The sequence below is a fragment of the Macaca nemestrina genome, chromosome 1 (assembly GCF_043159975.1).
Source record: "Macaca nemestrina isolate mMacNem1 chromosome 1, mMacNem.hap1, whole genome shotgun sequence".
Lineage (NCBI taxonomy): Eukaryota > Metazoa > Chordata > Mammalia > Primates > Cercopithecidae > Macaca > Macaca nemestrina.
The window spans coordinates 56,780,356-56,794,878 of record NC_092125.1 but is presented as its reverse complement, the minus strand read 5'-3'; the positions used below and the strand labels follow the sequence as shown (position 1 = coordinate 56,794,878).

The window sequence follows — 14,523 nt, the reverse complement described above, 5'->3', positions numbered from 1 at the left end:
AGGGGGACAGAGAGGCTTTTACTCCTAAAGTCACATTACATGACTCACCACCTATCTGCCCAAGGTCAGTTTTGTTTCGAGTATTAAGTTCTTGTGAAGCTAAAACAGTGAAATTTACTGAACTTATAACAACACTGCAAAGAAACAGGAATCAAGTTTAATTAATCAGAAGACTTGAAATTTTATGCATACAGACATATATTTGTATGTTAAAAGTTTTAGTTTTCTACAGGTATGAAAAATTTAAATAAAAGTTAATACTGATTAAAATAGAGAACTCTCTGTTTAGTCATGAGGCAGATATACGTGGCTTTTCAAAATGCCATTCAACACTTTATTTTCCTAACCCCAAGATCCACACTATGAATCTTCTTGGTTCTTACCCTGTTTCCTTCTTCACATCGAGTGACCATGACAATAACTGTGGCTTTCTGTTCCCAAATCATCCTCCAGAAATCATCAACGGTTTCATCCCTGGGACCTAGGAGGTAAACAAATAAAAGTTGATAAGAAATGTTTTCTTAAAAGTGCTATAAAACAATTTTTCAAAAAGAATATTGGATTATCAAAGAAATTACCTTGTGCAGCAATGTATTTCCTGGGTTCTTTGAAACCCTATTGAAAACACATGCAAAGATATGTCATTTGCTGAACATTCAATTACTCATTAACATGAAAAATTGTGAGTTAGAGGAATTGCCTTAGATCCATCATTTTGTGATTGTGAATTTCTCTGGGCAGTTTCAAAGTATTAAGGGGATCTTATTAATTGGTGGTCAGGCATTTAATTTGCTCAACATGTTAGCATTTGCAAAGAATATTCATGACTTTCATGTATCTTTGCTGTAAACTTCAAGCAATTTTAACACTAGGTTTCATCTACATCTGGGATGTTGTTATAATTTACAAAAGTGCTCTAGACATTTCAACATTTTATATCCTGCCAACTCTTATAGGATCATCTGCCACTGTTTAAACCTGCTCACCAGCCATGCAGTTACTTTTGGGATTTTTACTCAATTTCTTTCAACAAATCATTCTTGGATTTTACCCGCATTTTCACCTCTTAAATTTCTGCTGGAATATGATGATTCCCTAGACTTCTCTGCCATTTCGGATAAGAGATATAATAACTTTCATTTCATTACCTACAATGTCTGCTTTCTCTGCTCCTGTTACCAAGATAAAGGAGTACAGAGGCAGATAAAATATTATACTGGCTTCTTCCAGAATTATCTCAGACTCCTAAATTCACCTCAGCAATGAAAGGAGCTCTTCAGAAAGAGATGGCCTTTACCATTGGATTAAATTTGAAACATGGGTCACAAGAATTCAACATTAATTTAAGTAACTTCCTGAAACTTCTATCTCATGACACAGTATTGCGCATACATTCATTTACTTAATAAGTATTTATTGAATAGCTACAATATGTTAATCACCTATCTAAAAGCAGAAGACACATGCTTTCTGGGAGCTCCAAGTTCCAATGGAGAAACATAAGTAACCTGATACCATAATTACCATATATATTTGAATAGAAAATATAGTTGCTTCTGGTAGGTGAGGACACTGGGAAAATGGCAGATTTGGGGAGAAAAAAAGATTTTTTCAGTCTGTATATATTTTTATACTGTTTAAAATTATTTAACCTATATAATGGATTAATTATTTAACATTTGTATAATAAATTAAATTTTAAGATATTTTAAATAAATTAACCACGTACAGACATTTACATTTCTGCATAAATCCAGTGGACAGATGATCTGTGTTGATGAGGAGTGTCTGCTGAAATTTAGTATGATTAAATTAACGGATAACATTTTGGAGTCAGTCAGACTCTGGTTGAATTTCAACTCAAGTGTTTACCAGTTGTGTGAACAAGGACAAGGTAATTAACTAAACTGAGCCTTCCAGTCCTCACTTATATGGCACATGGCTGAGGCAAATGTGGGCTTCTTTTGAGAAATACATGTATAGATTATTTAGTCTAATATCTAGCACACAACAGGTACCAGAGTACATTAAATTAATTCTTAATATAATTTTGTTTGTAGAGGAAAATTCTGTTATACCCAATACCAATAGTCACATAATAAATATCCTTGCAAATATTAATAATTTTCTGTTTTTATCAGTGACATATGGGCTCACTTCAAAATATTTTTAATAATATTTCTAAAATTTTGCCGAGACAAAGAAGGAGCTGAATGAAATATACAGGAATAAGAAAAATGCAAATTTTGGCCGGGCGCGGTGGCTCACGCCTGTAATCCCAGCACTTTGGGAGGCCGAGGCAGGCGGATCACAAGGTCAGGAGATCAGGAGATCGAGACCACGGTGAAACCCCGTCCCTACTAAAAATACAAAAAATTAGCTGGGCGCGGTGGCGGGCGCCTGTAGTCCCAGCTGCTCGGGAGGCTGAGGCAGGAGAATGGCGTGAGCCCGGGAGGTGGAGCTTGCAGTGAGCCGAGATCACGCCACTGCACTCCAGCCTGGGCGACAGAGCGAGACTCCGTCTCAAAAAAAAAAAAAAAAAAGGAAAAATGCAAATTTTTACTCACATCAATATAGCTGGCATTTATGTAGTTTGACCCTGCATCTCCATTTATCTCAGAGAGTTCAACACGGTTATAATCATCTGTTTAAGGAAAAGAAAAATAAACAAGTAAAATAATGAATAATCAAGTGGCCTAAATATATGGGAATTCAATACTCGGTAAGTACTCACAAGGAAGAATGTCAACATAACGGTTTTTATTCTGGTTAAAGGGCTTTCGAGCTTCCTTTATAGGAAACTTGCTGAACACCCGCGGGATGCTCTGAAAGAAACAATGATTTCTTGGATCACAGAAGATTCAGGAAAAATGATCGTTTTGAGCAAATGAGATATCCTGTAAAACATTTTCCTCATATTGCTAAAAAAATTTGCTTAGAGTAATTGAAATTAAGATCAGGAATTATGTAAAAATAAAATCACTTTTTTTAAAAAAAAATTAATGATTGACAACTTTCAGAACAAATCTCTTGAGTAGGGACAAATTTAGGATTAGTTGTTGTGTCACTATCAAATTCATTTAAAAACAGATACTTGGATGAGTACCTAGAGTACAACTACAAAATCAGCCAAATACATTTTGTGACACAACTTCATAATACAATAAAGCATTACATTGAAATATTTACTAGCTCCACACTATAATCTCATCAACCTCTATGAGTCTCCTTCTGGTTCATAGATATCTGCTAATAATATCTATTTTGCTTATGTTGCAATATCAAGTGGGATAAATTATGAAGGCAAATTGCAATATAAATACATTTAAAGTGGAATTGTCTTGATGTTGAATTTATCATATAACAAAAGCAACACACACCTGAAATTCAGCCAGAAAAAGTCTTCCTTCATCAGCAATCTTCCTCTTATAAGTTTCCAACAAAATATCTGCATGGATTGGCTCCACATTCATCAGTTGTTTTTCATCATCTGGAAACATATTAAAGATTCAGTACTAGTTATATGTGTCTTTCAGGTGGGCATACACATTTCATTAAATTTACACCGTGTACTCAATCCTTTAGCTTCTTTCCTCTTCGTATACATTTCATCTGAGAAATCTCACTCACATCCAAACATTTACCTACAAATCAATGACTGCTCAATCTTGTACTTCAGATCTCTTCCGGGCTTTATATTGTTCCCTCTACCAGAATGTTCTTCCCCATTTTCTATGCTTAGAGAAGGGATGCCAGACTAAACATCACCATTATAAGGACATTCACATTTGTTTGATAATATGTATTTTATAGCAATTGCCATACTTATTTATTTATAATACAATTATTATTTTTCTTTGTATTGTTTTCATTTTCAACTTGTAAAATGCTGTAAACATGCAAATGAAATAAGACAATATGATTAATACCCTTATACCCATGACACAGCTTAATTTGATCATCTGTTTACACTAAACGGTGAAACAGTTGTGTTAATTCGTTTTGCTTCAAGTACATGAAACACATGATATACTATGTTTGTGAAATAACTTACTAAATAGTAAAAAAGTATACTAACCATAAAAAGCTATAATTGCATATGGAACTTGAAAACCAAACCCTTTAGAAAGGTAAGATAATTTAATCTGTCACGTATATAAAAAGTATGTTTCTCCTACTCTTCCATGTACTACTGATAGTATTTCTTTCAGTAATCATATTAATTTTACCCATTTATCAGATAAAGAAAAAAGGTATCCATGAGGGCAACCCATTTATCTTACTACCCATGGAAACTTTCTATCCAATCACAGCTATCAAACTGGCTATATGCAATTGTTTCTTTAGGTTGTTGGGAATGCCTGGTATTCATTCATTCTGAACTGAGGGCCACATTCAGGGTTTCATGGGGTCTGAATGAGTAAATTCTACTGCATTCCAAGGTGCAATCAGTATCAATTTTGAGATAAAATATTTCATTGACACTTTCCAAGTCCACCTTAACTCCTTGAGATGGATTTTCCTTTTCTGCTCAGGTGTTTATTACTGATTGTGCTCTTCATTCCTCCCTCAGCTTATGAAAATGAATCCTCAGGATACCCTATCTCAGTGTTATTTATTCACTCATATTTATCAAATCCTAGATACTCACTTTGGTACTGGGCATAAAGCAGTGAATAAGAAAAAAAGCCTCCATGCTTTCACAAAGCTTACATTCTAGTTAGGGGAGTATAATCAACAACCAAATGAATAAATATGTAATAAGGGGTCAGATAGTGTTACATTCTGCAAATAAAAATAAAGCGTTTTAAGGAGCACAAAAGATTCAACCCTAAAGTTTCTGCATAGAGACCTGGTACCTGCTATTACCAGAGGGAAACACTTCTAACACAGATTAACACAAAGGACTTCTGAAATTATTCCTGTCTTAAGCATGAGAAAGCAAGTAAATTTCTTTATTGTAAACAAAAGTTCAATTTCTGCAAAGGTTCAACTTTGTCCCTTTTTATTGGATTAGAAATCACATTTTTAAAAAATTAAATAATATAAATGTTGAAAAAAAAGATAAACAAATTTGTTTTCTTCTCCTAAGTAAAATTGCTGTTCTTTATCCTGTCCATAAATGCGTCTTTAGTGGGAGCAGCCAGCATTCCACCCCGGCAGGGACTTGAGGAGATGTACCATCTCCCCATCTCTGTGACTGCCATCCACTCTTCCCTCCACCACTCCCTAATTTGTTGGTCCATTGGTTCTCCACAATCTTAACAGACCAGATTTCCACCCTCGCACACAGTTTTCTATCTTCTATATATGTATAGAATCATACACATTCAACTACTAGGGCATGTATCAAATTACCGTCGTATTTCTTGATATATCTGCTTTCCTCTATTAGATTACAAACCCTTTAAGGGCAGAGTCTGTGCCTGTCACTGTAGTACTCTCAGTACCTGGCACAATGCTTGGCGTACACTGGGAACTTCACAGGTGCTGAGTGAGTAAAGGAATTTAAGTTTTATCACTGTATCAACAGAAGTCCAAGTTAAATTAAAAATGCCCGGTTCTTATTTAAAATGAATGGGACTGGGCGCAGTGGTTCATGCCTGTAATCCCAGCACTTTGGGAGGCCAAGGTGGGCGGATTACTTGAGGCCAGGAGTTCGAAACCAGTCTGGGCAACATGGTGATATCCCATCTCTACTAAAAATACAAAAATTAGCTGGACCTGGTGCTTTGTGTCTGTAATCCCAGATACTTGGGAAGCTGAGGCACAAGAGAATTGCTTGAACCTGGAGGCAGAGGCTGCAGTAAGCAGAGATTACACCACCACACTTCAGCCTGGGCGACAGAATGAGACTCTGTCTTAAAATAAATATAAATAAATAAATGAAATAAAATGAATGGATTCAAATGCAGGGGAAGGAATATTCATCAGCAAAAAATATGCATACTTACCCCTTTCAACAAGCTCCTGTTGTTCATCCAAATTGCTGTGAAAATAGGAAAAATAAGTTTCTATATTCTCAAGAAGCACAGAATTCAGTTGGTATTTAACTTATATTTAATGAATACATTGAAGGGAAAGGAAGGAAGTCAGGGAGAAGAAAAGGAGAAGAGAGGAAAGGAGAAGAGGAAAGGAGGGAAGGCAGGAAGAGAGCCTGGAGCAAAGGGAGGACAGAAGGATGGGAGAGAGGAGAGTCAGAGAGGAGAGAGGAGGGTGAGGGAGGAAAAGAAACAACCAAGACTTGTTTGCTAAACTCACATAAGTAGCCAAATGATTTTATTTTAAATCTTCTGTTTTTCATAAGATGTGGTTGTTTCTGGCCAACGAAACACATTAACTTCCCCAGACATCTACCTCCTTTCTTTTGCTTTCGTCACTCCTAGATCCCTCTGACCCACTTTGTACTAAAAAACGCACACATTCTTTTCACTGGTTATTATTAAACAAGTCCACAATATTATTAGTAAATTAGGAAAATAACATTAATGTTTAATTCAAACCAATAAAACCATACTAAAAGTTTTTGATTAAAAGTTCTGTCATGAAGTGGGCTTTATGCTGTCTTCTCTCTAGTTCATGTATTTCATTTAACTGGTTCCCTCACTGCCATATGGATATGTGTTTGCACCATTACTACTACCATTATTATTTGAAAATTCATAATCAACTCTTACCAGGATCTTTTCTTATGTAGATCATAGATTTTATAGAGAACAACAAGTAGGGCTATTGATGTCACAATAATCAGAAATGCCAGAAATGCTATCAGTGCCTTAGAATTATCTAGAAATGAAAAATAATACATTCAGAGAACCATTGTCAAACAACTTGCTAGACTGGTTGAATAATCACCTCCAAAGTATTTACATTTTAATATTTTTCAATTTATTGTGAGGTTTGAAAAAATAAACATTTTAGAATAAGGTCAAATACAATAAAGTTCTAATTCTGTGATTTTGGCCATATTGTTTAGAACCAATAAAAACATTTTATATTTAAGGAGAGTAAGAAGAGAAGAACAATTCTCTTTCTCTTGATTAAATAAAGTTCTTTTATAAGACACATTTAAATTTAATTCTCTTTTTTCCAGACACTTCAGTTTGAAGGGATCAAGGAGGTAATCCAGTTATTATAATTTTTGGAGACAAACTCATATAGTTTAACTTCGTATGCAGAAGAGGGTAGTCTCTTAAGGGGATGAGAAAGACTTCTACTTCACAAAGATAAACCCTCTTACCTGTTCATTGAGGTGTAAAATCAATTCAAGAGACAAAAATGGTTTCATTCTGTAGTTAGGATAAGACTTACCCTGACTTAAATATTCACTAAGTTTAATGTGAAATCCTGCCTTTTCCTAAGGAAAGGGCATAGAAGAGAGGGTGTGTTGGAAATATCTCCAGTATATTCACCTTTTCTTATGTAGTGAAAATGCAGCAAAATAATGCGGTGACTTAAGAGCCTCAGCTCCAGAGCCAGACTGCTTAGCTTCCAACCCTAGCTCTACCACTTCTTAGTTGGGAACTTGGCCAGATTTCTTATTATCTTTGTCCCTCCTTTCCCAAAATCCTAAAATGTGACTAAAGGTGTTGATTCACAGTAAACACGTAGCACGGTGGCTGGGACGTAGTAAGCACTAATTATTCACTATTCACAAAAAATATTTTCGGCCTTTGGTCGTCTGCCAAATTCAGCTCTAGGCACTTAGGACATCTACAAAAAGAAAAACAAGAGTCCTGTTCTCATAGAACTTACTCTCTAGTGAAGAAAAATAGATAATTAATAATAAACAGAAGAAATAAGTAAATGGTGAAATAGGTTAGAAGATAAGAAGGACTGTGAAGATAAAAAGGAAGACAGTCTGTGGAAATGCTACAGAATATAAGGCAGAAAAAAATATTAGTTTTCAGGAAATTTGCATTCTCTTTGGGGGAAACAGACACCAGAAAGGTAACTGAACAGACAAGCACAGTGGCTTACCCCTGTAACCCCAGCACTTTGGGAGGTTGAGGTGGGTGGATCACTTGAGGCCAGGAGTTTCAGAGCGAACTGGCCAACATGGTGAAACCTCATCTCTACTAAATATACAAAAAAATTAGCTGGGCATGGTGTGTGTCTGTAATGCCAACTACTTTGGAGGCTAAGACATGAGAATTACTTGAACCCAGGAGGCAGAGGTTGCAGTGAGCCAAGATTGCACCACTGCACTCCAACCTGGGTGACAGAGCAAGACTCTGTCAAAAAAGAAAAGAAAAAAGAAAGGTAAGTGAACAAATGAAATAATTATGTATTTTTTCATATAGTCTGAAAAAAATAAGTAGGGTGATAAGGAAGTAGAGGGGACGTATTTTATGTATGGTGAGTGGAGGCCTTGAGCATGAGACAGTTCTTCCACAACTGGAAAGATGGAAATGACTCTACCAAGCAAACAGCTGCCAGAAACAGTTCATCTCATGATCAAAATTTCTGTAACTGGGAACTCATACAAATAGGAATATTGAAAGTAATTTCAGATAGAGACTGTAAGACCTGAGCTTGAATTCAGGCTCTGTCATTTCTTTGACTCATAGAGCAAATAGATTAAATTATCCAAACTTGAGTTTTCTCATATACAAAATAGAAATAATGTTATCTCCCTTAACGGGGTATTTATACTGCTGGCATATATAAAGATGGATAGATAGATGAACGTGAATGTATAGGTGGATGGCAGTGAACATTTTTAGGCAAGAAGTTCTTATTGCAATAGGCTCCTAAAATGACCCAAAGTGTTCCTTGTCTTATCTCTATCTCAAATTCTTTTCACTGAAATTGTCAATCCATACCAGTGATTACTAGTATACGTATATCAATCAGCATGATTGTTTCCAGATTTTGTGAATAAAAAGCTCATCAGAGGCAACATCTAACCTCTAGAACACTCTGAAGTGAGATTTTGCAAGAAACTGCAAATGACTATAAGATAGCATTCCAATCCATAATAATGAATTAGATTAGGTTATAAAAATATTAAGCAGCATAAGACTTTTCTCGATAAACCTAATAATAAAATAGCCAGTCTTCAGATAAGCTTGCATTCTAAGCACACATGTGTTTCCCCCTTCTTTCCAGGAACTCTGCCAATATTAAAGAACTGAAAATGTCGTAGATCTATAATGACAGAGAAAATGAGAGAAGGGAAATTAGAGGTAGAGCAATTTCAACAAGTTGTAGAAGGTAGAAAACAAAGGAAAGGAGGCCACAGCCTAAATCAAAGGAACAGATTCCATTTGCTCAGAATGCCTGAGTCTCAGGTTTGAAAGTGACATATGCAGTAAATGTGAAACATGGGTCAGAACATGGAAGTCAAATGTCTATTTACAACAACAACAACAACAACAACAACAACAAAAAAAAATATCTTCTTGAAAAAATACTACCAGGGAGGAGAAGACAGAAGGAAAATTAAATGAAAGCAGTGAGAGACTCAGAATAAAGTCAGACCCAGTACAGAGAAGGGATGAGGTGCAGGACTAAAATTAGGAGGACACTGTAATTGTCCACATATGCAATAGTTGGACACCTATCTTCCCGTCCTACTGTGAGAAGAACCACTTTACCCTATGACAAGGAGTAGGGTGATTCTGGAGATTAATTTCTGCAGATTAATTGATTGTTGGTGATAATGAATGATATCAGAAAAAAATAAATCAACAATATCATAGGAAATCTCCTCAGTCATCAAGATCTTCTAAGGACCACAGAACATCTGATCAACCTTTCCTTTTGTCTCACTGTGACTATGACTAGACTACCAATAAGAACCAAGCTCTTAAGGAAACCAGCAACACCAAAGGGGAACGCCAAAATAATAAGTCGACTTATGAGTTCTATGACTAATAGACTTGACAAAAGACTATGGGAAGAAAATGCAGCAAAGAATTATCAGATACATAAATCTTCAGGTTACAAAGGTCAATAGCATCCAGAAAAATGGATGAAAAAGATTCAGGGCCGGATTCACACCTGTAATCCCAGCACTTTGGGAGGCCAAGGCAGGAGGATCATTTGAGATCAAGAGTTCAAGACTAGCCTGACCAACATGTTGAAATCCCATCTCTACTGAAAATACAAAAATTAGCCAGGCATGGTGGTGAATGCCTGTAATCCCAGCTACTTGGGAAGCTGAAGCAGGAGCATCACTTGAACCCAGGAGGCAGAGGTTGCAGCGAGCCAAGATTGTGCCACTGCACTCCAGCCTGGGCAACAAGAATGGAGCAAAACTCCCTCTAAAAACAAAAAACAAAGCAAAACAAACAAACAAAAAATTCAGGTAAGACCAAGAATAAACAGAGAAACCTAATATTTCCAGGGGGGGAAAACCTGAAAACAGACCAAAATAAATAAATAAATAGGCCGGGCGTGGTGGCTCAAGCCTGTAATCCCAGCACTTTGGGAGGCCGAGACGGGCGGATCATGAGGTCAGGAGATCGAGACCATCCTGGCTAACACGGTGAAACCCCGTCTCTAATAAAAAATACAAAAAAAAAAAAAACCTAGCCGGGCGAGGTGGCGGGTGCCTGTAGTCCCAGCTACTCGGGAGGCTGAGGCAGGAGAATGGCGTGAACCCGGGAGGCGGAGCTTGCAGTGAGCCGAGATCTGGCCATTGCACTCCAGCCTGGGTGACACAGCAAGACTCCGTCTCAAAAAAATAAAAAAATAAATAAATAAATAAATAAATAAATAAATAAATAAATATGTGTGTGTGTGTGTGTATATATATATAATATATATGTGTGTGTGTGTATGTATATATATATATATAGAGAGAGAGAGAGAGGGAGAGGGAGAATCAGGATGAAATTAGAAAGTAAAATTGGATTCAGGAAAATAAGACAGAAATAATTTTTAAATTCTAAAATTTTTAGCTTAGAATTTTATATCTACTCGATACACTGAACAAGTGCCAGAGTAGAATAAAGATATTTTTATGTATGAGAGAATTGGAATACTTTTTTCTTATACTAGAGTGTATATGTTAGTGAAATCAGAAGGAAAAAAAAAAGTGTGATACAGCAAATCTAAACCAGAAAACTGATGGAGGAATATTTTAAGATGGGGTGTGAGAGTCCAGATCAGAAGAAGAAGAAAGGGTCCCCAGGAGTTCAATTGACAATGACATCAAAATACGGGTGGTGGAATGTTACGCTGAGGAATCCCAACAACACATCTCTAGTAGCTGTACCCTAGCAATTCACAACCCAAGTCCTTTCCTGGAATAGATATCACTATTTTCAAAGTAACTATATTATTTATCTCTTAGGGTAATGATATTGTGAGCGGAGAGTGAATACAATGTTGTCTCCTTTGTGGAAAAAGGATGTGGGCTAATTTTTTGGCTCCATTGACCTGGAAACCTGATAAAAGTGGAATATTAGCTGGTTACCAGACAACATTGCTAATGGCAAAATGACCCTTGATTGCTAAATTACGCCTGAACAGGGAGTGCTATATATGAACTCTATTGTCCTCATGGGAAGTACTAGCTTTGTGTTTCCCTGAGTGCAGTGCTCGCTCATAACTGAGCACACCCTCCCCTGTCGGCATGTCTGGAAGCTATGCCCATGGAAATAGTATAAGAAATACGATTCCTTTTGGAATGCAGCTCCTACACCTACACATGTGGTCTCATTCTCTCATATCTCAGTTGTCTTTGAGAGTGTCATAAGAAAAGTGGCTGGATTACTGCGTGCACTGCTGCAAGGGTTCCTGCTGCAAGGATTCCCACTGCCAGGCTCCCTTGCTAGCATGCTGTGCTTTCTGTCCTGTGTCTTTCCAAGTGAAATAGTTCCAGATCTGGCCTATTAAGATGTGAGTGTGAGATGTTCAGCTGAGTCTATGACCGCTATAAATTATTTACAATTTAATAGGAAAGATTCCATGAAGTCATTTTTATTATAAAGATATTATAAAAGAAAAAGGTAATGTGGAGATAAAATCAAAGCTATATTGCTGGATTTTTTTTTTTTGACATTTAACACAAAGAGGTTTTGTTTCATAAATCTGAGCAGAAAGAACTACAACTTTACAGAGGGCTTAGTAAAGCAGTTTGGAAAATAAGCTGTTTTTATATTTTCTCTTTTGACTTTGCATTCATATCAGTGACTGTGCACATGCATATGTATGTAAGAGAGGAAGACCTAGAAGTGGCAAAGATAGAAAGACCTAGAAGTTGCTGACAACAAAGTACATACAGTTTAAATAATTCTATTTACAATGTTAACCGGTAGAAAAAGCCCAAAATAGCATACTAGGTCTCCTTCCTCCAAAGGCTCAGATCAATTGGTAATGTTAGTAACTCTAGAAAGAGCAGTATACAATATTGCTTTTACATATATATGTATATATGTGTATATATGTATATATGTGTATATATATGTGTGTGTGTATATATATGTGTGTGTGTGCGTGTATATATAAATATGAAGGAAACTATAAGGAGACCCAAAAGTAGAAATGGTTAAAAGTGGTTGCCTGGCAAACAGAATCGTGGGTGGGGAAAGTAACATGCAGCTGTTATTTTCATTATTATAATGAAATTTAATCATAAGTAATTTTTTCATGTACACCTTTACTTTGATTAAAATATTTTAAATATCAATGATAAACATTTACATAACTATATTGTTATTAGGGAGGGCTTATCATAGCTTCCATTAGGTAAATCAAGACAGACTCATATCAAAGGCCCACTTCTGCTAAGCATATGCTAAAGAGACAATAAAATAAACAGATAATCTAAAATAGTATGCAAAAAATGTTACTAACATAATGATATTTCATAAACATAATCATAATTTAATAGTTTGGGTATATAAATCCTCTTATAAATTCAACAATCCTTTAATAATTGGATCTCCTAACTTGAATTTAAGATATTGTATTTTAATATATTTAGCCTATATATATATGGTTTTACTGACAATTAAAAATATCATATTTATGGAAAAGACATAATTGAAGCATTTAACAATCAAATGTGATTATAAGTGTAAAATAAGCATTTATATATATCTTAATATATATAATAAATAGCCCAGTGATAACTTACAAGATGTTGATTCACGTAAAATAATTGGTTCTCCAGAATATTTTCCATTGTGATAATAGGCCTGAATTTCAGTAACAAAAAATAAAATAGTTAGTTTTCTAATTATTTCTACATTATATTATAATGTAAAACATATATATTATTTTTCACACCATGCTGTGTATTTACATTAAAAGTATGCTGATTTGCTTTAAAGTTAAACTTCAAGGTTATGTCGGTATGTTGTCAAATATATTTGAAAGACAAAAAGATATCTTATCTCACTTAGCAATAATAATATTAATAGTTATTAAACAATTATTAAATAGTTATTTAAAAAATGAAACTGGATGAAGAAATAAAATCCAATACATCAAAATGTTCATAACTAAAAGTTAAAATTCACTATTAATAGGCTAATATTTCATTTAAAAAGGAAATTCAACCATATGCTGTTTACTAGAATTATACATAAAACGCACATACTTTTTTAATGGCCCTTAAAAAATTTACTACATAGGCATAAGGATCATAAACACCTGTGTCTCATAAAAAGTAATGCAAATAAAGTGAAAACAATTTACATATACAGGGAAACTGAAAGGAGCCAAAGAGAAGTAAAATCTTTGACCAAAAAAATTTAAGTAAAATATATTTGAATAATATCATTCAAAGAGAATAATGATAAATATAATAAATCTGACAAATATATATCTAAGCTTTTATCCTATGGAGAATATATAATTTACTCAATATTCACAGAATATTCATAAATATCATACACTGAGCTGTAAAAATTATTCTACAAATCCAAAAAGGCAGAAATTGTAAAAGCCAATTAACTTTTACAAATTAATAATTAATAGCAACAAGAAATTAAAGCCCCAGAAATGTAGAAAATCCCTCTTAAATAATGGATATATTAAAAACTCCTCCAAGTTATAACTGCAGACTCATTAGAAATCATCAATAATCAAAATGTTTTACTTTAAGAATCATTGATTACATATCATGTGAAGGCCTTCAGAAATTAGTGATAAACAATATGGACATGAGATACAGTCAATCAAAGTACAATCCATAGCCTTTTTTTTCCTTTAGTTTATAAAAATGAAAAAAAAATTACAAGGATGAAAACAGTTTTAATCCGAAAGTCACCTGAAGAACATCAAAATAAATCTGTGGAAAAGAAAAGTAATAATAATAAATCGACTTCATTAATTTGTTAACCAGAGATCACAATGGTGAAAAAGCTGAAATGACTGCTCTCTCATGAAGGTGTAAACACAAAACATGATAGTGGAGACAGAAATAAGCATAAAAAGAAGATACGGCAAGTATAACAAAGAAAACAAAAGACAGTCTTTTGAAGAGTAGGGGAAGAGAATTCGAAACTGAGTATCTCCTAGTTTGAATGTTAAGGTTCTATTTTAATATGATGTAAACCTATATTT

General features: G+C 34.8%; 1 protein-coding gene across 4 annotated transcripts in view; it reads right to left on the bottom strand.

Moving 5' to 3' along the window:
• Positions 1–14,523, bottom strand: part of LOC105484676 (protein tyrosine phosphatase receptor type C) — a 123,169-nt gene that overhangs the window by 22,766 nt on the left and 85,880 nt on the right. For all 4 annotated transcript variants that reach the window (XM_011746518.3, XM_011746519.3, XM_011746520.3 and 1 more), the window contains 8 exons: positions 13,091–13,151; positions 6,678–6,786; positions 5,955–5,989; positions 3,381–3,490; positions 2,735–2,825; positions 2,568–2,644; positions 579–615; positions 384–481 (listed from right to left, as the gene is read on the bottom strand). In XM_011746518.3, coding sequence (XP_011744820.2) covers positions 384–481; positions 579–615; positions 2,568–2,644; positions 2,735–2,825; positions 3,381–3,490; positions 5,955–5,989; positions 6,678–6,786; positions 13,091–13,151 — 618 coding nt within the window. The remainder of the gene's footprint in view (positions 1–383; positions 482–578; positions 616–2,567; positions 2,645–2,734; positions 2,826–3,380; positions 3,491–5,954; positions 5,990–6,677; positions 6,787–13,090; positions 13,152–14,523) is intronic.